Consider the following 25,765-nt stretch of genomic DNA (forward strand, 5'->3'; position numbering starts at 1 on the left):
AATGAAACGGTAAAATTCTCATGAAGTGACTCTAACAGCCCGTAAGTTCATGTGATCATGTAGTGCAGAGTCCGAAAATCACCGCGAGTTCACGTGTGCTTCAGTATTTGTGAAGTAAACAAAACCGCGTCTATGCCATTCGTAAATACCGAGACTAACGGAACATGCAGGATTCATATTTAAACCGTCTTTTTGCGTTTTAATATTCACATACACTAGTTCATATCGCGATTCGAATTAAGTGACAGAGCTTCTTTTATTCATCCAAAAATGTATGAATTCCGTGGCATTCCACGCTATTGTGTTTAATTCCGTTTTTATGAATGGACTCCGCCATCCTGTCCGCGTCTTCGCGGAAACCATATAACCCTAGAAATGTAAGCACACTTCAGAACATTTCGGGTTGCCCTGTGTGTTGTGTTTTAAAGAGTCGCAGGGGTGACATCATGTCACAGGGTCTCTCTCTCTCTCTGGTATGCGCCCAAATGCGTTCTCAGGTACCGAAATTTGGCATCGAATGATTTAATGTGAATCGATACTCGGTAGTATCGACGCAATTCGGTCGGTACCCTTAAAAGTACCGAGTTCGGTACCCAACACTAGTAACTACATATTGTATGTCAAACTGAATATTCTTTTTATTATTATAATTGAATCCTCATGCAAAAGTAAATAAGTATTTGAGTTCCACAAGGAAAAAAAAAAAAAAAGTTAAGTTTAGATGGTCATATGAGTTGGCAAATATTACCTGCAATCATGCTATTTATTTATTTGAATTTGAGATTTGAAACCCACATCTAAAAATGAGCATGACAGTAAAATAGGTTTTGTTGTCGATAAAGTTATGTTTCTCAAGTCATTTTAAGTTATTCATCTTTTATTTTTGAATAATTCTTAAATGTTTTGCAGTTCATCCCAATCATTAAAAGCAATAAGGAGCAGATGCTGGGGTTTATTTTTACTTCACATTAGAGTGCCAGTGTTTCTGGCTTAAAAGTGTCATTCACATACGAGGGTTCTCGAAAAAGAAAAGCCTGCCATAGACTTTCCTCCAACACCAGTTGTCCTTTTAAAATTCATTAGGCTTGAGTTTTCAAATAAGCCTAGACACCAATTCTCAATCAGTGCAGAAGAAGTGTCCTGTTGTTGTGAGGCCTGTGGGGTTTGTCTGTTTTGTATAACAGCTGTATTGTTGTACTCGTCTTTGATCTCGTCTTTAGACTGGAGGATTTCCACAAGGTTTTGTCATACAGTAATAGCTCTCTTCACTCGGCTTGTCTCCTCATATCCTGCAGTGCTACATATGTGGAGTGCTTGTGTAGTTTCTGGTGTCATTTTTTTCATTCCTTCCTGCTTTCTTTTTTCTTTCAGTATTCAGTTTAATGCAAATGCAGCTCTCTGGGCTGAATATATTTGCCATAAATTAGATCTGCACAGCCAGCAACTTACAGAGCACAGCAGAGGAACTGAGCTCCACGGTGAAGAAAAAAAACATGTGTCGCAGGGCGATTGATGGTTAGCCTCTAGACCCCTCAGACATCGTGAGCAGAATCCTAACAGTCTCAAACAGCTGCCAGCAGCATTGACCCATGAGCCCTGTGTGGTTTGAATATGATTCAAGCCTGTATGAAAACCGTAGGTGATATTTTGCCTGTAGCGTGTCATTGTGCTGGCTGATTTTGACAGATGTGGTTGCGGCAGGTTTGATTAGTGTAATTATTTTTATAGAGAGGGATCTTTAAACAAATACATGCTGACGAATGCCGATATTGGAATATTTGGATAATGTATGGTGAAACTGATATCTGTCCTGTTTAATTGGGCAAATTGGTTTCAAGATTGATCCCAAAAATCAATGTAAGTTATGGAAGTCACTATTTAGGGTGAAACGACACACCGTTTCTTTAGCCTGCCTACTGTTTAAATAAAAAAAACATCAAAGCATGTTATTCTTTTAGTTTTGTATTTTTGGGCTGACTTTAGACTGGAGTTGTGCAGCATTCAGAATTTAATTGAGAATACCCCTTAATTTTCTAAATTTGAATTAAGGTAGCAAACAGCATTGTAGAAATGGAATGTAAGGAAATAGAATTTAAATTTGAATAGAATTCAGATAATGAATGAAATTTAAAGAAACTCATATAACGTTTGACCTATAAATGCAAGGTTTGGCATGACAAATGTAGCCTTAAATGATTGTTTGTTTGACAAAGCCTTACCAGAAAGTCTTGAATGGATGGATGGATAAACTGTGTTGAATCTTTTTGCTGTAATTCCTTAAATTACTCTTCCTGTAATTCAAATTCTAATTCAACTTCCTGTGTTGCGGTCAGTTTAATTCGAATTCAAACACATGATTTGAAAGGGAGCCGATTCCTAAATACTGCGTTTAGCACAACCGTGATTGGCCATTGCTTTACTGATGGAAAAAACATGATGTTTAGGTTAAAGCCTGGTGTGATGGATAATGTATGTGCTCAGCCCTTCTCGCAGTAGCTAGCCAATTGGGTGAAGCCCAACACCGCCTGGTAATTGCAGTCTTTTCAGTAATCTATGTTTGTGAAACCCAATCAGGTTTAACAAACCAGTTTGCGTACTTTAGTGAATGGAGCCCCCAAAGCTGTTTTTTGACTTTTTGAAGCTGTTTTTTCAGAATTAATTTCTAGTCCTTCAGAAGATTAGTAACTAGTCATTTAGCAGACACTTTCACATAAAGCAGTTTACTTATTACAGGACCGGTAACCCTGGTGTGCCTTACACAAGCACACTGGTGTGACTCATAAGTTTCATGAGTTGGCGTTCCAAACAGGATCATGAGTTGGGATTTGAACCAATAACTTTTTGGTTTCAAGCCCAGATCTTTATCTGTTTGATTCTGTTAATACTGTTTATGGTTTATTGGTGCAAAGTCATCTCTAAACCTGCTAACAATGTAAAAAAATACCCCATAACCCCTTTATTTCTGTCAAATTTCCTCTCGTTATCTCTTCCCACCACTTTCCTGTAGCTCAGCAACTCTACTCCAATGTCGCTGTCCTTTCTTGCTGATAGAAACTAGACTGAACTGCATGCCAAATGGGGTCTATTAATGTAGAGGAGTTCTTACTCCAGTCCTCCTCCTGAAAGAACATTATGGAATCCAGCAGGTTGATTGAAATTACAACACGCTTTGGAGATTCTCATGTGTTAAGACCTGTTCACACCAAGAATGATAACTATAAAGATAATCATAGTGCTAACCATATTAGCACCCACAACAATGCCCAATAATATTCTGTTTTATTATAAGTGCATGTTGTGATTTTACATGCTCGCTGTTTAAAGTAAGATGGATTCTGGTTAGTCAGTGTTTTTATCATTTATCAACTGCAAAAAAAAAAAACCCATCATGAAAGCAGTTCCAACAATATTGTTCATTTGAGACGTTATCATTATAGCTTTGGTGTAGATTTCCCTATTCTCATAAAATTATTATGATTATTAAACTGTTATAGTTATATTTATTGCCCCTCAAGATGCAGAAACCCTTCATATCCCTAGACTGGTCCTCTAAAGAAAGATCTGTAGCTCTTTAAGGATTTTAGTCTGACCTTTATAAATTTGAGGGTTTTACATGTAGTGTGTTTCTGGTTGTTGGGGTTTGTGAAAGGAACAAAAGCGGTTGATAGGTAGATGTGCTGGGGATCTCTTCAGCATGCTTCCAGTCTGATAAGCAACAGACTGCAGCTCTTAATCAGCTTTCAATGTCTCCTAATAATCCAATTTTATTGTTACATTCTGGCAGATACATGAAGCACATGGCACTACTGGAATAGTCCAGAATGGACCCTCAGGAATGCCCCTCTGCTGCCTGTGCTGTGCTATACTTTGGTTACCCATTTGCTGTTCCTTTCATAAAGGTCCGTCAGTCTCATCTGGACTTTGCTGGAGGATCATTGAGAGCCCCTCATCCGTCAATGACTCCAGTCCCTCCAGAGGAACATGTTATCATGGTAGTGCTCCTCTGTAGGTCCTTATTTTAGGGAGTTTCCCACAGATACGGTTGTTCTTGATTCTAAGGTATTGGAAAAAGAGAAATATATCCGGTTCTTTGGGGGTGATGGGCCTCTTTGACATTCTTATCTCATGCACTGTATTACACCATTGAATTAGGCACACATGTTTGGGCTGGAGATTGCTACATTGAGCCAGAGAAGTCAAGCTAAATATACAGTTGTGGTATTCGTTTGCATCAACTTTCATTATAAAATCATTTCATTATGTCTTTTTGAGTCCATTGGCTCTGTGTTAGATCTAGATATCCTTAAATCTTTAAACTAGAGGACAAACAGCTTTAACATTGAAACCACTGTGCATATTTGAATGATTGTAGTGTCTTGTCTGTGTACATGTATGTACATGTTCGCGTGTACGTTCATGTGTGCATGCAAGTGTTTTACTACTGTGTGCGTGTGTTTAGGTATGATTTTTATTTTTTACTGAAGTTACAGGAATAGCTAAACCTGCTAATTAGAAAGGGTGTATATACTTTTGTCAATATAGTTTATGTTGACAGTCATACCTTCAGAATAGATGTTAATGTAATGTTAATGTTTCCTTCTCACTCACTCACACACGGACATGCATTAACTTTCAGCTATCTAATGGGGAAAATATCATTTAACTTTTATTGTTTTAATATTCAGCTAATTATGAATACTGTTTATCATCTGTTTAGCTGTGCATTTATTGAATGAGCACCGTGCTATGTCCGAACTGATTGCACTGTACTTCATATATAATAATTTCCTATTTTTAACTGTTTTAAATTCATTTTAAATAAATTTTTTAATCATTTTAAAAGTTTTTAAATTCCTTGTTTTGTTGTTGTGATTTATTTTTTTTTATGATTAATTTACTTACTTTTATGTGAAGCACTTTGAATTACCATTGGGTATGAAATGTGCTATATGAATAAACTTGCCTTGCCTTGCCTTACTGTAGACTTAACCCCAGTGTTTCCCAACCTTGTTCCTGGAGGCAAACCAACAGGGGACATTTCGGATGTTCTCCTTATCGGACCCATCTATTTTGGAGTCTTTACTAAGTGTTGAAGTGTTTGTGGTTCTGCCAGATTTAACACATTTCTGGGGCCAAATTTTTAACCAAAGTATAGCGAAAGACATTTGTACAAAGACACCCCCCCCCCACACACACACACACACACAGTAGTTAAGCACTTTGTCCTTATCAGTGTTGCAGTGACTGCAACACTTCTGTCCACTCAGAGGAACTTGAACACTAGATGGAATAAATACCTCAGCAGCAGTTTCAGCTGAATCTATTCTCTGGCCCTTTGAATGCTTGCAAAGATGTTTTATAATCCAGCTCTCAAGTTCAAACATACAATGGACTTTTCACAACTATCACTCAAGGATGGACAGCCACAGTTACTGTCAAAACATGATACTGTGATGTAGAATACTGTATCCATTTTGTGTGTGCGCCTCAGTCCATTTGTATGATTTCATTCGGTTTCTATTCTATCAGATATTTTACTTGCCTTTATGTACAATATGCTGTAATATTGAAAAGTTGCTTGTTTGTGGATTATCATTACTTGGGTGTGTCTTTTTGCTCAAAAATCCTCTCAATGCTAGTCATGGGCTTTAAGTCTGCGCACAAATTCAATTTATCAAATCCAATTTTTATGACTGATTGTCCACGCACTCACTTTGAAACTACTGAAACTGAATCTGTGTGTTCAGACAGTGTAATTGTTATAGTATATTGCTCTATATTATATTAAATTATATTATTCTTCTATTATTCTAGTGTAAATATGTATAAACTGAGTTGTTGAAAAGGTTGAACAAACTGATTTGAGTCAGATCTAAATTTTCTGAATTTTGCTGTCTCTCCGAACAAAGGCATCATGTTCTATACAAGAATTTAAAAAAAAAAAAAAAAAAGAAAAGTGTAGGGACTCTTTTGAACACAACAGGCAGAACACACAAGAGAGGTTAAGAGAATCTGAACAGAGAGAAAAAGTTTGAAAGATACAGCTGAATAGCTGCTATCGAGTGGGAGAAAAAGAGAAAAGAGGAGGAGGAGGGTGCGTCTGTCCGCCTCGTTGATGAGTGAACATTTGTGTGTGTGTGTGTGTGTATCGGGGGGGGGGATGTATGATCTTGGCGCATGCGCCAGTACCTGGCAGTCGCCCTCAAGACTGCAGATAACTCTCTCTCTTCTAAGCATCACTCGTCTGAGCATTTTTCCTGTTCTTTTCTCTCTTTTTTCATTTTCTTCTTTCTTCTTTTTTATTAACCTGGACTCCTATACAGTCTTCAGTTATTTACCATGTATCTGGATTTGACTGTGTTGGGATGTGGATTCTTTGAGCCGACAGAGGTGAGCTACAAGGTCCTGAGGTTTTTGGGTGTTGCTGACAGATTTTGGGGGCTCGTCCGGATAAGCGATTTTTAGCAACAGGCTCCTGCTAAGCTCAAAGGAATTTTCTTTGCCTGGCACGAATATCCTGATAGATTTGGACAACTTTGAAGATCCCATAGGACTTGATGCCATCTTGGGTCCTTCGTTGAATCAAAGGTTAGCAGAAACTCTGATGACAACGTCCCCCATCTGTCATCTCACAAGAGCAATGATTCGGGTCTCACTGAGGTGTTTGACTTTTCCACCTGTGTGGCTTCCTTGACGGCACGTGAGTATGATTTCTGTGGTGGTCTTTGGTAATTGATCACCGAATGAGCTTAATGAGTCTTATAACAGCAGAAATGAGAATACTGCAGGGAAATCAAAGCTAAATCTCTGGTACACATACAGTAACACATTCAGTCACTTGTTCACTGAAATATTAACACCTACACCGCTGTGGGCAAACAGACGCACACACAATCACATAGTCACCTACATGATCCCTCCCTATCAGTATTCCTCGCCCACTCAGTGGTGTCAACAGAGCGAGAGGAACTCTATGTGTGCGTATGTGCCTGGATCTGTAATCTGCATTTCTCGGTGTGCGTTTGAAAGACGTCTCTAGTGCCTCTTCTCTTCCTTTGTGGGTGAGGGATGTACAAATTCTTTCTTTTCTGGTTTGAAGCACTCTTCTGTGTCCTCCAGGGCATGTTGCGAAGTACAGATTGGTGGTGTGCTAGATGTTTCCAAGCGTGGGACGTAAGCCAGAACTTGGTGATTGGGATAGCACAGAACATTTCGAGGGGAACAAATTGAGCCCGCTTACTTACTAGTACTTAACAGCGCATGTAAATTTGCTATTCTGTGTCTGAATATGCCCACTTCCCTACTGTATAATAGGCAAATAACAGTATGTGAAAAGAGTAGTATGTCTGAAGTCATAGTATTCATAAAACAGTAGGCGAAAAGTGCCTACTTCTTCCGGTGAGACTCCAAAGTGTGCATTAATTTGCTAGTCGTGACTCCTCTTTCGTGGCCTCATGGGACAGTAGTGAAGCTATGCAACTGATTATGTAAGACTCATGACAATGCCAACAGAACAAATGTAATGTTTCCGGATTTCATTTATACTACACATAGAACATAGGCTAATTTTACACAAGGTAATTTCTTCATTTTAATTGAGTACCTTCTCAAGACGTTATGCTAATGCTTTATTATTGATTAGTGGGTTAGCATTACAGCTTACTATTTTTAAGTTATGAAGTACCTAAAATGTAGCATGTTGCTTTTCTATCTATCTTGAAAGTGTAGCTACTTTCTTTCAAGGTTAGCTTTAAGCTTAGCTAATTTCTATATAGAGTACACTCTTAAAAATAAAGGTGCTTCAAAAGGTTCTTCACAGCGATGCCATAAAGAACCATTCAGTCAAAGGTTCTTTAAAGAACCATCTCTTCCTTACCTTTTTATAATCTGAAGAACCTTCTTTCGCCACAAAGAACCTTTTGTGAAACCGAAAGATTCTTCAGATGTTAAAGGTTCTTTATGGAACCATTTAGACAAAAAGGTTATTCTATGGCATCGTGAAACACCTTTATTTTTAAGAGTGTAGTTTGAAGTTTAGCTATTGTTAAATGTTTTGCTAAAACAAGAAAAAACTGCCTAAAATGTGGCGTGTTTGCACTGAAAAGCATGCTAGTCACTTAATTTTAATAAACCAACTGTTTGGTGCCTGGTTAAACTGGCTCCTTGGTAGTTATTGAATAAGATGCAGGTTTTAGCAATGAAATATCAAGCGTAAAGCGGTGCAGCTGTTTGGAGCGTTCATCTAATTGGCTTTTGTTGTCAGTGAAATATATTTTGTTTGTTGAATTAAAATAAGACAGGAGGAGACATTGCCATTAAAGGAAATATATGCAGTTCAGGGCTGAAGATATGTTGCTCTAACATTTCTGCCTCACCACGAATCAGTTTTCCCACTGAGATAAGTGAGGTGGGTTAAGTGCGTAGGATTATGTGGTGCCTACATGCTTTCGCTCTCTTTTTCTTTCTCTCTGCCTCTCTTTCCACCCTGTCTCACAGGGCTGGGTTAAGCTAGGTTGTGCTGACACAGCGTATGTACAGGATTTATCACGGCTGTTGCTAGTCAGATCAGACAGAGTTGAGTCTTACAGTTAGTTCATCCATAAAATTCATTGAGAGCTCTAAAGGGCTCTTTGCATTGTAATATAACAGGGTTATGAGACTTCCATTGGCTTCTATATTATATTTAAGTAGTTCATTGTTTGGCATCTTTAGACCTCTTTGTCTTATTTGAGCAACATTATAGAGTTCGACCATAAATGTATGGTATTAAATGCTTTCTTACACTCATAATTTTTATAGATGTGATATATAACTTTGAATATAGTTGAATATAGTCTTAGTAATGGTGTTTTTAAAAGCATCTCTACCAGGGTAGGACTGGGTGATGCAATACGTAATGATTGCATATTTGTGAGCAGCACTGTGAATATCAAATATCATGAATATAGATATTTTTACTGCATTTTAAACATTTTGAATCTCATAGGCAAAAAAATGTTATTTGAGTTACTTTTAACTGACAAAAAGTCCCTCAGAGGGAGTTGTTCTGAGATATACATTTAATATTGTCCGAAAAATATGATTTCTTTTAGCTACTTAGATTTACTAACAGGACAGGGCAGGATGGTTTTTTTGGCTGATGGTGTTTCTATAGATTGGTGGAGTTAACTTTGATGTGCCGCGGGCAGCTGGGCCTGACTAGTAACCACCAGATAAGGGCTCAGTTTGGATGTAGACCGCCTCGAGTGAAATGAGAGAGAGTGAAAACGGAAAAAGAGAGGGATATCTATTTGACTCTTCCAGTATCTCTTCTGCAAAAGTCTGTGTGTGACCAGAAAAAAGACTAAATTATTCATCAGTGGCAGACTACACCCGAGGATCACATTTCTAGATGCACACACACTTACTTTTGCAGTACATTTGCGAGTCCTCTGTGAATGCCTGAACCCATGCTCACTAATAGGCTCCCTTTCAATGGTGAGTGAACATCAGCCAATCTAAGAAAGTGTGTCTGGTCAAGCATAGTACGAATCTGGGGGGATTTTATTTTATTTTTCCAGTAACACCATTTGCCATTTTGTCTGAATGAAAAATGTGTTTGGTCCAAGGCAAGTATGCAGAGTTTTTCAACAGTTATTTCAGTCTGCCTAATACATAAAACAATTATAGTAGTACTTTACAATGAAGTCTAATTTGTTAAGATTAGTTAATGCATTAGCTAAAAACGAGCAATATAGTTCTTACAGCATTTATTAATCTTTTTTTAATGTTACTTAATATAAAATATTGTTCTTTCATGTAGGCTCACTGTGCTTTTTAAAATGAACATTTAAGATGATGCAGATGATAAATGATGCAGAAGTATTGTTCACTGTAAGTTCAACTAATTTAATAAATAACATTAATAAATGGAACCGTATTGTAAAGTTTGACCATAATTAACCACTTTTTTAACCACATTTTAAAGCAGGTTCACTGGTGTAATAACCCTTATGAAAATTAACCCTGGTTTTACTACAAATAAAACCAAAAAACCATGGTTACTGTAGTTAAATCGTGGTAATCACAAATTTTGCTACGCTAATCCTAGTTTAACCATGGTTTGTGTAGTAAAACTGTGGTTATACAAATGGTAATCAATATGCCAAAAAAACATGGTTTCTACACTTTTATTTAATAAAACCATGGTTAATTTTCGTAAGGGAACTGATGTCTTTCTGCATGTATAGAGGGTTTCTTTTTTTAAATCGTAAATGCCAAATAGATATTTTCTGAAGAAAATGACTTGACCTGTGCAGAAGTTACCACCATAATGCAACAATGTTGTCAGAGCGTTGCTATTTTAGGTGGTTGCTAAGTGGTTACTTTCTGGTCAAAAGAGGCAACCCTAAAGTCTCTCTGATATTAGGATGTGTGTTCACCAAAACATTTTTTTTTTTCCCGAGGCTAGCATATTTTTGTTTTTCACTTGGTTTTTAAAACGGCAGGAGCGTAACTAGATGCTGAACAGTTATTTCATAGCGCTCAGTGTTTTTTTTTTTTCCTCGGCGATGAGAATTGAAAAATGTTCAACTTTGGGTAAAACGCAGCACTCATCACTGTCACTTTTTAGTCAGCTAACCAATCACAATGGAGTAGGGGACGACTAATACTGACCAACCGTCACACTTGAACAACAACGGAGAAGTTAATATTGCTCAGAGTATTCATGTCTGTACCAGATGGAATTCCTGCACTACCACAGTATTATTATGAAAATAATGATTGACGAAACATTTCCTTCGATGCCTCTGCCATATTTTCTGTTTTAATATAGTTTTTAAATATAATTTATTTCTGTGATGACAGCTGAATTTTCAGCATCATTACTCCAGTCTTCAGTGTCACATGATTCTTCAGAAATCATTCTGATATACTGATTTGCTGCTTAAGAAACATTTCTGATTATTATCAATGTTGAAAAAAGATGTCCTTCTTGGAATGTAGGATTCTTTAATAAATGGAAAGTTTATAAGAACAGCATTGATTTAAAATAGAAACCTTTTGAAACATTTTATATCAATTGAATGCATCCTAACTGAATAAAAGTATTAATTTCAAAAAATTAAAAAAACTAATAACCCCAATCTTTTGAACAGTGGTTTAAGTTTGGTCGCTTAGAAAAGTAATAGCACACATTTCCTTAAGCAAAAGGGACAATAGTGTATGTGTAGCACAAATGATGCAGGAGAAGTTAAACACTTTCCCCAAGTATGAGCAATAGTGATGCTTGCTTAGCACACAGCTCTAAAAAGCAGGTAAAAGCTTTTGTGAGGTCAGCTCTAAATGGCAGTCTGATTAGGAGAATCAAAGTGGGTAAGAAGTCTGAATCATAATAGAGGATGTGAGATGTCTGAAACGCTCGTGTGAGGAGTCTTTGAAATAGATAATGTTGAATCTCTGTGTTTTATAGCCTCTCAGCTCTCACTCAACTCTAATGCACATCGATCTTTTATACTTCTTACTCATTTCATATATGTTGTGACTTACGAAACATGTCTCATTTAGATCCATGATGTGAACCGCAAATGGATAAATAAAGAAATGTTCAGGGCTGAGTTAATGGATGAAGGTAGTATCTGGAGGACGTGCCGAAGGTCTTGGAGTACACGGTACGTCCCTAGTGTCGCAGTGGAACTGGGCCACCATATGGAGCGATGGCTCACTGCCATCAAAGCACAACACACAGCGCCCGTCCGCGGTTATGTGTGGGGGCGTACGGCGGCAGCTGCTGGGTGGCCACGGGAGCGTTTTCTTTAGAGCGTGTCAGTTCAGATCACCTGAAACCTTTGTTCCACAGGTCAAAGAACATTTAGAGCTCCAGAATCAAGATGCTGCTGGACAGCGCTAATGTTTGCTAATTCTTTAGCTAGCTGAGAGAAATGCTGCATCATTCTATGACCTTACTGGTCCAGTGCCATGTGGAGTAGGAAGGACCTGGAGGAGGGAAACATGCTGTTTACTGGCAAAAATATGCAGCATTAGAATGGGACTTGTTCATTGTGCCTGTTTTGGATTAGATCCACTGGTGAATGGGATCGTGGGTTAGTTTGTGCGTGGTTAATTGATAGTTTTGTGAATTCACTAGTGCTCAAAAGTTTGGGGTTGGTCATTTTTTAATCATTTTATTTTATTTTATATTGTTTTTTATTTTATTTTATTGTTTTCGTTTTTTCAAAGTACTGTAGTCTCTTATTCTCACCAAGACTGCATTTATTTGATTAAAAATACAGCAGAAACTAATTGTAAATTTTTCTCTCAAAAGAAAGAGTCGACTCTGAATCATTGTCATTGAATTTTTAAAACGAATCTTAAGCCGTTTCATGTTGACGTCACAATGAAACATAAGCATATTGCCCGCCCACTATTTGCCACTAGGTGCAGCTTTTGGGGCATTAAAAATAGCCGTTTCCCCAGTAATGGCTGTGCACAAATCAGCACTGCTCACGATCACAAATTGCTTTAAATGAAATCGACCAATCAGACCAATCAGACCAATCACCGCGGATTAGCGTCACACAAAGGAGGGGTTTGGAAAAATGAATCATTGAGCAAATAAGGTAAAAATAAATGCATATTATAAGAAAATGAAAGTGTTTTTTTGACCTTGCATGCATGTCAACCTGTTGTTGGGGACTCCCAAAACCAAAAAAAGAATCTTTCATAACCCGTAATAGTGGCACTTTAAAAACCCCTTTTGATCTGTCATTTTTGATTAATTTAATGCATACTCACTAAATAAAAGTATTCATTTTATAGACAGCAAATGTTTTTTTGTTTTTTTTCACAGAACTTGCTTTGGATGTAATTTTAACCCCATCCAAATCTATTCCTTCCCTTAATTACTGTGCATACGTAAATTAATAGTTTATATATAATCCTTCCAATCCCAGTAAATGGAACCAAAGATGTCCTGTGTTAATAATTGTAACTCAGAAGTCATTTGGAAAACAAATCCTATCCAAATAGTGCATTTGATTCCTTTTGAAAGTAGAGTAGTAAGGCAGGAAATGATTGCATGTACTTCAGGAAATATTACGAGCCAGATTCAAACCTGTACCGCTCACTTGAGCACCCCTGTTCTGATCGTGCCGATTAAAATGCCAGCAAAGGTCACAGTGACAACACAAAGGGTCTGTGATTTGACATTTTTTGCACACGCTCTTGTCAAACTGCATGATGCGCGATCTTAAAGACACAAAATGAATCTCCTGATGATATTCATTTCACGCAAGACAACAAAGCTCTCAGTGGGGATTTGTGGGAAATGATCCTGTTCGCTCTCTCTGTATCTGTGGTATTATTTCCAGGCTCTGTCAGTGTGCGGTTGGATGACGAGTGATGGTTCGGTTCCAGGCTCAAGGGCACTGGGCCGATCCGGGCTCAGATTTAGTGGGCTGTTTTGATTAGGCGAGCAGGTTCTGCTATCAGCCTACATAAATTAGAGAGCAGCTCTCTGAATCACACTCACGGCTCCCACTGGGCTCATATCAGCTCATAACGGATGTGTGCGTTTGCCGAGAGGCTGTAAAAATACTCTTGTAATAAAGTACAAGAGTATCTGAAGTATGCGTTGATTAGCTCCCAATCGGTGTTGTTCATTTACCCCTCAATGTGCGTTCTCTGATAAGGGGCTTTTTGGCTGTATACGATTCAGGGTGTTAAACTTACACCGGAAAGATTTACTTCTTTACTTCAGAGTCACCTTTCCATTTGCAGTTTGCAAATTTAACCAGAAGGTTTTAAAGTTAAAGCAGACATCTTTAAAGTGCTTTCAAGAGAGTAAAAAGCTTAATCTGACAGACAAAAAGCTAGACAGCCTTGCTCTCTACACAGGCAGCTGTCGTCTAAAGCCTGTTTTTTTTGCTTCATGTCTCCACATAAGTGCGAGGGACTAGAAGTGCCTCTTATAATGAAATCAATTATAAAATAAAAAATAAAATGCCAACGAACTAATTACTGTTCAAACTGACAAATAAATAGTATCCACCTTATTCTGTAATGTGGAAGTAAGCCATTTTCTATAAATGTGCGAGACTTGTGGGTCATTAGCCACTGTAGGGAAATAACGAGAAGAAGAACAAAGTGCAGTAAACGGTAAAACTGTTAGCACTGCAAAACAGTGAGTTCATAATTAAGATAATACATCAAAATAATATGGAAAGATACACCAGTTTGCAATATCAAGCAGCAAAACAAGCTGTTTTGTACAGCTTAAACTAGCTAGAAGCGGATGACACTGGAGGCCAGACACATTCAATTTAAAAATGGCTGCATCTACTCTTACAGGAAAAATAATGTGGATATTCATTAGTTTATAAATAAACAGACAATATGACTGTTTAAATGTGGTTAAATGTAACAATAACTATATTAAATTAAATGCAACAGTTAACATTAAATTTGCATTTTTATTAGCAATTACAATTTGTTTTGTTTTTTGTCATCTTTTTTTTTGCATTTAAACCGGATTTATTAATGCAATGCATGAATAAAAATGTTTTGTTACATTTAACCTTTTGAGCGGTACGGTCCCACATCTGGGATTTAGAACGTTCGGTGACGTGGCATAACTGCCAAATTCAAACTGCGTTTTCGCGGGTTGACTGACGCTGAGATGCAGCTGCACTTGTCATATAATCGCATCTATGCAGTGTTTTTAACCACATAATGTTTATTTTATGCTTTAGACATTTAAATACACATAAGTACTAGTAAAACAATACATTTAGAGTTCGTAAAATACACTCAGATGTTTATGGAAGCAGCAATAACAATCCATTCAAATATAATTTTCAGACGTGTTTTATTAATATCAAATACACATAGTGTAAGTAACTATAAAGTTCACTCTATTCTTCTCCCATCTCACCCGCCACTTACTTGCATGTATTTTGCGAGAAATTGATGAATTTTACGTGATGTAAATCTGACTGACAGGACTCTGAACTGCAGCGCGAACAAACATGGCGGCGCCCATCTCACATTACAGATCACGATCAAGATCATTTAGAACTGTTTTTAAACGATAAAACACACTCATTTGCACATATTTGTGAATCGGAATATCAGATAGTTGATTATATGGTAAGCAAGTTTATGAATATTTTGAATAAAAAAGGAAAAACGAAATAAAAGCGATCCATCTGTCATACAGTGTTATTGTGGCCGCGGTGTGTCACGTGACAATCATGACGCGTCGCCATGGAAACATTAAGGGGAAACGTTCAAAAATAACGGTCGCCTAAAAAAACTCACTCTGGGGGGGGGACCGCTGGAATATTTTAAACTCACCACTGAAAAGGTTAACTGCCATTTTATATGTTAATTAATCTAAATTGTTTTAAAAGTCAATTTATTTAAAATTTAGTCAATTATATTTGTGAATTAATTTATGGAGTTTGTTAATTGCATTTTAAATAATAATTCATTATTCATCATAACTTTAGATAGTATTAGTTATATTATTTATTTGGTTTATTGATTAATTTATTTTTATTAATAGTGCAGTTGTTATTTGTATTTAAAAATATGAATGAAAAAATTATAATAATAAACAAATGTATTGTGTAATCATTACAAAAATATATTGTATTTATTTATTTATTATTTACTATTTATTAGTTTCTATAAGTAGTCCCTTATTCTCACCAAGACTGGATTTATTTGATCAAACACACAGTAGAAACTGTAATATTGTGAAATGTTATTATAATTTAAAATAGCTGTTCAATTTGAATATATTTAATTTATTTTTTAATGTTAAAGCCAGTAAAGATTAAAAAATTTATTTTTGTAATCATAACAAAAATATTGATTTTTATATTATATCATATATTATTATATATAATATATGATATAATCATATTAAATATGAACTAGCTAATTTGTCTGTTTATTTTGTTTATTTGAATTGTTTTCAATTCAATTCAATGCGTAAATTGGTAGCTAATTATTTTGTGGTTCTCCTAGTCGTCCATTGAGTGTATGCCACTGTAGTATCATCACTGTTTTGCTTACGGCAATTTATGTTGCATGGCAACTCAGTTTCACATCCCAAGTTTTAGCAAACTTCCGATGCTGCCTTATATTTTCACCAAACAAGATGCTGAGAGCCTTTATAAAGCAGTATAATTCTTTTAAAGCGCTTTAATTTGCTGTATACTGGTTGGACGTAAAGGGTGTGTGAGTTTGACCTTATAATACACTTGCTCTCCTTCGTCTCTTCTTAACAGTAAGCCAGTCCTTCTCCACCCCCTGCCATCCAACCCTCTCCAACCTTCAGTGAGGGATGAATTTAAGCTCCTGCACTCGCGTTGACCGATCCGGTTTGTGCCACCTCTCTCTCTCTCCCTCTCCCACCTTTAAGCCTGTTCCTCCTCTTCACCTCTCTCCCATTTCTTTCATCTCGTGGAGGGAGCGGGCGGCACCGTAAATCCGCTTTTCTGATGTGTCCTCCGCTTGTGCTGCTTTTCCTTATCGAAGGCACAGTATTCCTCAGAGTGTCATCACGGTGACACTGCATCCACCCCTCTAGCAGCTCTCAATCCCACCACGGTCGTAGCATCGTACATCATGTGACATGAGAGATGTGAGACAGACAGATACTTGTAAGAGCAGGTGTCTGCTGATTACTCTTCAAACGAATCATAAACCAGCAAATCTTCACAGTTAAGACATTGCTTAGGTTCACCACAGTTTAATCTGCCGTTTTTGAAAATTCCTAGCCTTTCATAAGAGTACATGTATATAAAATGTACAAAATTGGGGAAATTAATGACTTCCTGTCCACCTGTAGAGCTGAGACAAGACTGAATTATTTATAATTTACACCCCTTTTTGGAAAATCAAAAATAAAATAAAATTCATATTTTTATTATAAAATAAACTTTTTTTTAAGTATACTTATTTTTTAGAATTTATACATGACACATTTTATACATGTTTTTACATTTATACATACTGTATTTTTAACATTTTATGATTTTTTATCTTAATGTTGCAAATAAAAATCATTTCATAAATAGAAATATAAAAATAATGTTAATGTTAATTAACATTATTATTATACATGATTAGCATTATTAATATGCATTAAAGTAATTTATAAATAGTTCAAATAAAAATATTATAAATAAAATATTAAATTGGATGTAAAAATATTTAAAATAAAATTATATGCATTTTATTTATAAAATCATTTTAAAATTCATTTTCTGAATAAATAATTTTACAATAAAAATTGTACTTGGCTTTCTATGTCTATAAAGAATACATTTGATACAATTTTTAACTTTTATGATTAATAAATAAATAAATATATATATATATATATATATATATATATATATATATATATATATATATATATATATAATATTAATGTTGTATTTTCTATGTCTATAAAAATATTTCTTAGATGTATATGAAACCACTTTGGTGAATTTAAATTGATGTGACCACCAAAATAAAATGTCTCATTTGACCCAAATATACAGTATAAAACAGTGGTTTGACCTTGGGACCCACATTTTCCCATGGTCATCAAACCAAGACCCACTTGTGTGCATGTATTTTTAATTTGTTAAAAAAACAAAAACAAAGCAAATTTATTTCACAAAAATTAAGTTAAGACTGTTAAAAATATGACTAATACTAAATAAGTTAAGGCTATTAAATAGCAGTCCCAAACTAGTTTTTGTTAATACAACTAAGTTGGTTTGAGCCACCACAGTCATTTAAACATACAAAATAACACAAAGTGAAAATAACATGGTATTTTTGGGTTATGGAAAAACAGTTACCAAAGTTCTGTGTTGCACTAACACGGTATAACATCTGGCAGGACAGGATAATTTGCTTTTCTGAGGTGAGAGACTTTTTATTTCATAACAAGTTACAAAAATAACAATAGAATAATGACACTGACATTAAACCTGCCAACATCTCTTCTGACCACAGAGACTGAATCGGGACAGAAGTGTCAACAGCTTTCATGCACGTCCTTTAAAATAAAAGTCTCGCATCAGAAAAACATGTAGAATTACGTTTTTTTGTTGTTTCTTTTGGTTGTGTACTCCGGTCGCGACCCACCAGTTGAGAAACACTGGTATAAAACATTTTATGTTTGAAGTGCTTTGCAGTGCTGAAAAAATGATGGCTGTGAACTGAATGTGCATCACACTGAATTGCAGCTAGTGTAGACGGGCGTTGTAAATTGTTGCAATAGTAGCAATTTAGTTTTGTTTAGTGTCATTCTATCCATTTCTTACATCAGGCACCTTGTGCGGCGGCAGCAGTAGCATGCTGTTTGCAGAGTGTGCTAGTGAACTGAAACATACCACAACTACAGTGACACATGAGGAGTGTGTCTGTGTTGTGTATGTGTGGTAACTAGCAGGTGGGTGCTTCATTCATCAGTCTTTCCTCTCCGTTCCTCTCTTCCTGTCTGTGCCATCTGTCGCTGTGGCCAGACTGGACGCAACATGGCCTCTTCCTGTCTGACGCCATCCTATGACGCAGCCTAGCTGCAGTGGACACACACTGCGAATTCAGCCAGAACATACAACTCCTTAAAGAATCTCATGCAGAAACAAAACACACTGCATTTTCTCTGCTGATTGTGAGTCTGATTGTTCATTGTAGTCCCTGACTTTCATTCATTCTGCAGCATTGACACGGACAGTGTGTGATGATTAACACTCGAGGGTTCGATCTGCTCGCTCTGCCTCGGCTCTCTTGCCGTCTGCTTGTGTAAAAGCATTTCGCTTCAGTCCACGTCCTGCACTGCAGCAGCTCCGAATTCAGGAAGACACAATGAGCGATTGCGCATCTGACAGCTCGTCGTGTCTCTGAAGGAGGTTTAATCCTCTTCTGCTGAAGACAGAGCGAATGTGAAAGTGTTTAGAGAGTCTTGAATCATGAAAACTGCCTCATTTATGGATGCAGAATGATGAGATTACTTTTTTGGGGTGTGGTTCTGATGCTTTAGATCCAAGTCTGGCCTACATAGCATTTTTGGACATCATAGGTGCATTTGGACGTTTTAGTTTGAGTGTGATGGGCAAAATTATGTCCGAAGAGCTGGAAATCGACACCTTTGTGTTTTATTTGATCAAATGTTGTGCCAAAGATGCTGAAGCACTGTGAGAGAGGAAATGAGAGAAAGAGGTGAGACACGATCCGATATGAAATGCATGAGAGTGTATGATCAGGTCTATGTTGGGTGGGGCTGATGGATGGAGAAGAAAATGGGTTGAAGAATCTGTAGTGAGAGAGAGAGAGAGAGATAGCTTGACATCAGCAGAGTCCAGACCCCACCCAACCCCAGCAGTGCAAACACACAAACACACACACACACATGGTAGATTTACTGGGCTCTGTAAATAGTAAACACTGGAAGCGTACTAAAGTGAGATGGGAAGTGTTTTTCAGAACGCTCTGATCTCACAGGTCTGATGAGAGTCACATGTGAGTGATTAAATGCACTCCAGCCTCCTGCTGCGTCAAATGAAATTTGGAGTTTAATTGGTAGTTAATGAAAGACCCATGGTGGCGTTTTTAATGCCAGCACAAACAGACACACTGCATTGTAATGGGCTTCTTTACTGTCATCTGACGTACAGAAGTTGGCATTTATTAATTTGGATTTATTCAATTTAACTTTTTCAATGAGGTTTCTTGAACAGAATTAATACTTTTATTAATATTTTATACTTTTATTGCTTTTTTTTGTTAAGCAAGGACACATTAAAAGGACAGTAAAGATTTGTTACAAAATATTTTTATTTCAGATAAATGTTCTTCTTTTGAACTTTGTATTCATCAAAGAATTAATCATGAAAAAATGTGTCAGTTCACAAAAATATTTAGCAACATGACTGTTTTCAATGTTGATAATAGTAATAATTAGTATTTCTTGAGCACCAATCATCGTATTAGAATGATTTCTAAAGGATCACACTGAAAACTGAAACTGAAATATTCAGATTTACCATCACAGGAATAAAATCCATTTGTAATTATTTGAAAACAGAAAATAGTCATTGAAAACTGTAATTTATTTCTTTATTTTTATTTAATTTTTTATTTTATATTTCTTTATTTTTATTTATTTTGTTTTATATTTCTTTATTTTTTTATTTTTTTTATTTCATTATTTTATTTCATTTCAGACCTGAATCAAACAATACGGTGCACTAAACTCAGGTCTGCATCAAAAAGAACTTCTGAACAATTCAAAAAGCAATCAGACTCAAATCATGAATCCCTTGAATAATTTTGCTGACTTCAATCGGTTTGTTCAATCATCAATCTGTCATTCTACAACCTTCAGTTGGTTAGTTTGAAACAAATCTTGCTAAGCAAACTAGTACACAATCAAAATTGCAAAGGTGTATCAGTGTTTGTGTGTGATGTCCACTCACACAAACATGACAGCTACAGGCGTCTGACAACATGTTCATCTTTCTTTCTTGCTCTCCTTCTCTCTGTTAGCTCTCTGTTTCTAAATCTGGAGGTGTCGTCTTTTCAGGAACACTGATAGCGGAGTGTTAATAAGCTGAACTGACTAACTGTGTGTGTTTGTGACTCCGATATGCAAATGAGAGCTTCTTTGTGCTCGTTTGATTGGTCTCTTGAGCGCATCTTGCTAACGTAAGGTATTAGAATGTTGGCTTCATTCTGGAATCCATCTCTTTCTGTCTCTCTGCAGGCAGTGACTCTGTGGAGGGCGAGTGTGTGTTTGAGGGGGATTACGCTGTCCCTCCTCTTCCGGTGACCGAGGGCATGCAGCACATTCGGATCATGGAGGGTGTGTCGCGCTCTCTCCCCTCGTCTCCTCTGCTGTCCCACCAGGCCCTCAACATGCGTCTCCAGCCGCTCAAGAGACTACCAGGTAACACTGCTTGTATTTGTAGGTGTGTGCAGTGCTATATGTGCTGCAGTGTGTGTGTGTGTGTGTGTGTGTGTGTGTGTGTGTCAGCAAGAACCACCTCCTGTTTCCTATCTCAAACACTCCAGCTGAATGCCAGAACTCCCACTTAGAGCACAAATGCCTTCACCTTACACACAGGGAGAGTGTGAACGAGTTTGTGTGTGTGTGTGTGTGTGTGTGTGTGTGTGTGTGTGTTTGAGAGGTAACGATCTATCTATCTATCTAATCTATCTATCTATCTATAGGCTATATATAATCTATCTATCTGTCTAATCTATATATCTATTTATCTATCTATAGGCTATATATTATCTATCTATCTATCTGTCTAATCTATATATCTATTTATCTATCTATAGGCTATATATTATCTATCTATCTGTCTAATTTATATATCTATTTATCGATAGGCTATATATAATCTATCTATCTATCTGTCTAATCTATATATATATTATCTATCTATAGGCTATATATAATCTATCTATGTCTAATCTATATATCTATTTATCTATCTATAGGCTATATATTATCTATCTGTCTAATCTATATATCTATTTATCTATATAGGCTATATATTATCTATCTATCTGTCTAATCTATATATCTATTTATCTATAAGCTATATATAATCTATCTATCTATCTATAGGCTATATATAATCTATCTATTTATTTATCTATCTATCTATCTGTCTAATCTATATATCTATTTATCTATAGGCTATATATAATCTTTCTATCTATCTATAGGCTATATATAATCTATCAATCAGTCTATGTATCTATCTATATATCTATAGGCTATATATAATATATCAATCTATCTATCTGTCTATCTATCCATCTATAGGCTATATATAATCTATCCATCTATAGGCTATATACAATCTGTCTGTCTAATCTATCTATTTATCTATCTATCTGTAGGCTATATATAATCTATCTATCTATCTATATATACAGTGTGTCTGTGTGTGTGTATGTATGTGTGTATATATATACATACACACACAGAAAGATTTAATATATATATATATATATATATATATATATATATATATATATCTATCAATCTATCTATAGGCTATATATATAATCTATGTATGTATCTATCTATATATTAAAATATATATAATCTATGTATCTATCTATCTATAGGCTATATTTAATCTATCTATCTATCTATAGGCTATCTATCTATATATCTATCTAATTGTGTAAGTACCATACTTTGTGATGCTTTTGTTGTCTTTGACACTGCACTTCTGTTAGCAGCCACAAGGGTGCACTAATTATATTCTTTTCATCCTGTTTTCAAAAAGCAGTTTTCCTCCTTGCTTTTTGTCTCTGTGAAGTAGTTCAGCTGAAGGACTGTTAGTGCACCATTAATGTTTCAGAAATGCTAATCGCCTCCTCAGAGAGCGTTATGTTGTTTTCAGCAAATGCTGTCAGTGGCAGTTCAGCGACACTGTATTCAAACAGTCAGACAGTAAGCTGAAAACAGTTTCAGTTTTTAGTTGTCTATTACAGTGAATAAAGGCTGGCAGCAATATATATATATATATATATATATATATATATATATATATATATATATATATATATATATATATATATATATATATATATATATATAAATTGTCCTGTTGATTTTTCAGTGTGCCCTCTAGCTTCCCCTTGGAGCCTAGTGTAGTGGTTAGCAAGCATACTTTTTTTAATATGGCCGCTGACCTGATCTTTTTGCCACCTTTTTTCTACCTCTATTTTTTCCTGCCTTTCTGTGCTTTCCTGCTCTAAAGTAAAGTGGTGAAAGATCAGAAATAGGATTTACTTAGTGAACTGAGTTCACGTTCTTGTTTGTATCCTCTCTTTAACCTCCCTGGCTATTCCTTCTCCCCCCATGAGCCTGGATCACTGCCAGTGGCTTTTCCATCCACGCATTGTTTTTCCTGCTTTTACCATTTCCGAGCTGTTCCAGCGAACGCGTCCCGTCCAGTCCTGTCCGCGGAAGCTCCTTCCCAACACAATGACTTTTTTTCAGCCACACTCTCCTGGAAGCAGGACAACACGGAGAGTGTGATTTCCTTTTCTTTCCGTGTCCTGTATTGTTCATCCAGCCCAGTGCTACACCGAACATTGGCTCACTGTCCGTTTTCCTCCCACAATAATCTTCATGTAATATTTCATTTAATTCTCCTGACTGTGTGATATACAATATCTACTTACAGATAGTTTGTGTTAATCCACCAACCATATCAGCCAAGGTTTATAGAGATCGTCATTTACATAGTCATCATGCACTCACCCTTATCTTGTTTCAAATTTTATATAATTTACTAATCATTCTTTTCCTTGCAATTAGAGTAAGAGATAACCTTTCAAGCCTCAGAAGGTGCAAATGCATCTTAAAGTGCCCCTATTATAGGTTATGAAAGGTTCCTATTTTGATTTTGGGAGTCCCCAACAACAGGTTGACATGCATGCAAGGTCAAAAAACACATTCATTGTCTTATAATATACTCAATGACTCCCAAACAATTCATTCAACAATTCATTTTTCCAAACCCCTCCTTTGCGTGACGCTAATCGGTGGTGATTGGTCTCATTTTCATTTCATCATGTCTGTAATGCCTGATAAAGCATCGGTTTGTGAGCACAGTGCTGCTTTGTGTACAGAGTTACCGGGGAAACAGCTATTTTACCGCTCTAAAAGCGGCACCTAGTGGCAAAGAATGAATTTGCATTTTCATTCAGACCAAAGTGAAAAGACCAACAAGTGGGCGGCAATATGCTAATATTTCATGTTGATGTCAACATGAAACGGCTTGGGATTCGTTTTAAAAACGACTCGTTTCAATGATTCAGAGTCGACTCTTTCTTTTGAGAGACAGTAACTTTATACACGGTGCACTTTCAGATTTAAAACTTGGTAGGATGTTTTCATTCACTTGTTACACACTGCATGAAAAATATCCATGCATTTTAAAAATCCATAATAGGGGCATTTTAACCATTGTTCATATGATTTGTATGCTATATTGTATTACTCTTCTGGAATGATACTATAGTGCTTTGTGTGAAATGTATTTGTTATTGAACAAAAAAAGACATTGTGAATCACTGAGAACTGGGTCAGTCCGATTCATGAATGAAGCATTAAAAGGATGGTTCTCCCCAAAATTGATATTCTGTCAACATTTACTCACCTTCATTTCATCGCAATCATATATGACTTACTTTCTTCAATGGAACACAAATTATGATTTTTTTTTTTTTTTTTTTTGAAGAACATTGGTGCCAGCCATTAACAGTGGTGCCCATTGACTTCCACTGTATGGTCATAAAAACATTTAGTAATTTCTCAAAATATCTTCTTTTGTGTTCCACAGAAAAAACTACGTCATAGAGATTTAGGGGCTGTTCACACTGTTCAACGCGAGACACAGTTCTCAGGAATGGTTTTAAAAAAGCACAGCGCCAAATGCTTCCTCTGCCATGTTGCCATGCCAACTTGCTACAGTAAACAAAAGCTCGCAAAACTTGCCCCACCTTCGGGGTCTTCTGATTGGTCCACTGTTTTAGAACTGACATTAATGAGCAGCGCTCTGTGTAAAAATCGAAATTCTTTTAACTTGACACGGCGTCCTAAAAACGCGCACTCGTGAGTGAGATGCTGCAAAAGACACGAGCTTCGTGTTTACATAGAAAATTTATGAGTTAACTAATGAGTTAAACTTCAGTCTGTTGTTCAGACAAAACATTTTTAGAAGACCAGAATATACTGTAGTCAACATGTTGATTTTTACAATATATTTATGCTACTTAAAAAAAAAAAAAAAAATAATAATAATTAACATGAAATGTTATTTAACATTGCTTTTATGGTCTATGAAGCAATTATTTGTGCAGTAACGTTGAAATAGTTGTACAGTGACTCCTGATGTACTTGTCTACATATGCTGCTCCCCTGGTATGTTTTATGTGTGATTATATGTGATTTTAGTTATTTGTGTGTGATTTGTATTTGCAGCATACACTAAACCCTAGAAAAAAAAATTATATTCTAATAAACAATAAAGTATATTGTATCGTAGTCCTAGTTTGTGTTTATTATATCAAAAGGATGGCTAGGATATTCTTCAAAAATTCATCCTTTGTGTTCCACCAAAGAAAGTCCTCCAGGCTTGAAATGACATAAGGGTGAGTAAATGATGGGGTGAACTACTCCTTTAAAGCAGAGGGGTAAAACTGGATTCTTGTCCATTAGGTTTGTACTGGCTATTAGAGGTTTGCTCTTATTTCATACTGATGTGTGTGTGTTTGCACAGCCATTCTGATCTTACATATGCTTTCATTATTCACGCTTGTTTTTTTTCTCCTACAAAGTACCCCACGCTTGTGCTGTACACTTTAATGGGCTTAAGATAAAATCTAGTGTCTTTGTCTTGAATGACTTAAGCTGCAATTACTGATGGAGCTGAAGGGAGACTCGCCTCACATGATCTCATGGCAGTCCAGATGGATAGTCTTGGTAACCCGCACTGGAGTTATTCTCCAGTTGAAACATTTCAGGGTTTTTTCTTTTTTTCCTCCCCCCATTTTTTTGGTCAGAATGAGTTCCTGGAACTGGAATCTACATTTCCACCCTAATGATGGCAATCACTGCCAAGCAACTGCTTCCGTTCCAGTGACTGAATAATGACCTTTGACCTCCCCAACCATCATAACCAGTGCAATTACAGTAATCACCAGCATTCTGAGAGGTTTTAATTGCATACAGGGAAACATG

General features: G+C 36.3%; 1 protein-coding gene across 1 annotated transcript in view; it reads left to right on the forward strand.

Moving 5' to 3' along the window:
- LOC131535559 (protein TANC2-like) overlaps window positions 1-25,765 on the forward strand; it is a 139,028-nt gene that overhangs the window by 82,673 nt on the left and 30,590 nt on the right. The window contains exon 5 of the mRNA XM_058768244.1: window positions 20,753-20,935. Coding sequence (XP_058624227.1) covers window positions 20,753-20,935 — 183 coding nt within the window. The remainder of the gene's footprint in view (window positions 1-20,752; window positions 20,936-25,765) is intronic.

This window comes from Onychostoma macrolepis, chromosome 03, assembly GCF_012432095.1.
Source record: "Onychostoma macrolepis isolate SWU-2019 chromosome 03, ASM1243209v1, whole genome shotgun sequence".
Taxonomy (NCBI): domain Eukaryota; kingdom Metazoa; phylum Chordata; class Actinopteri; order Cypriniformes; family Cyprinidae; genus Onychostoma; species Onychostoma macrolepis.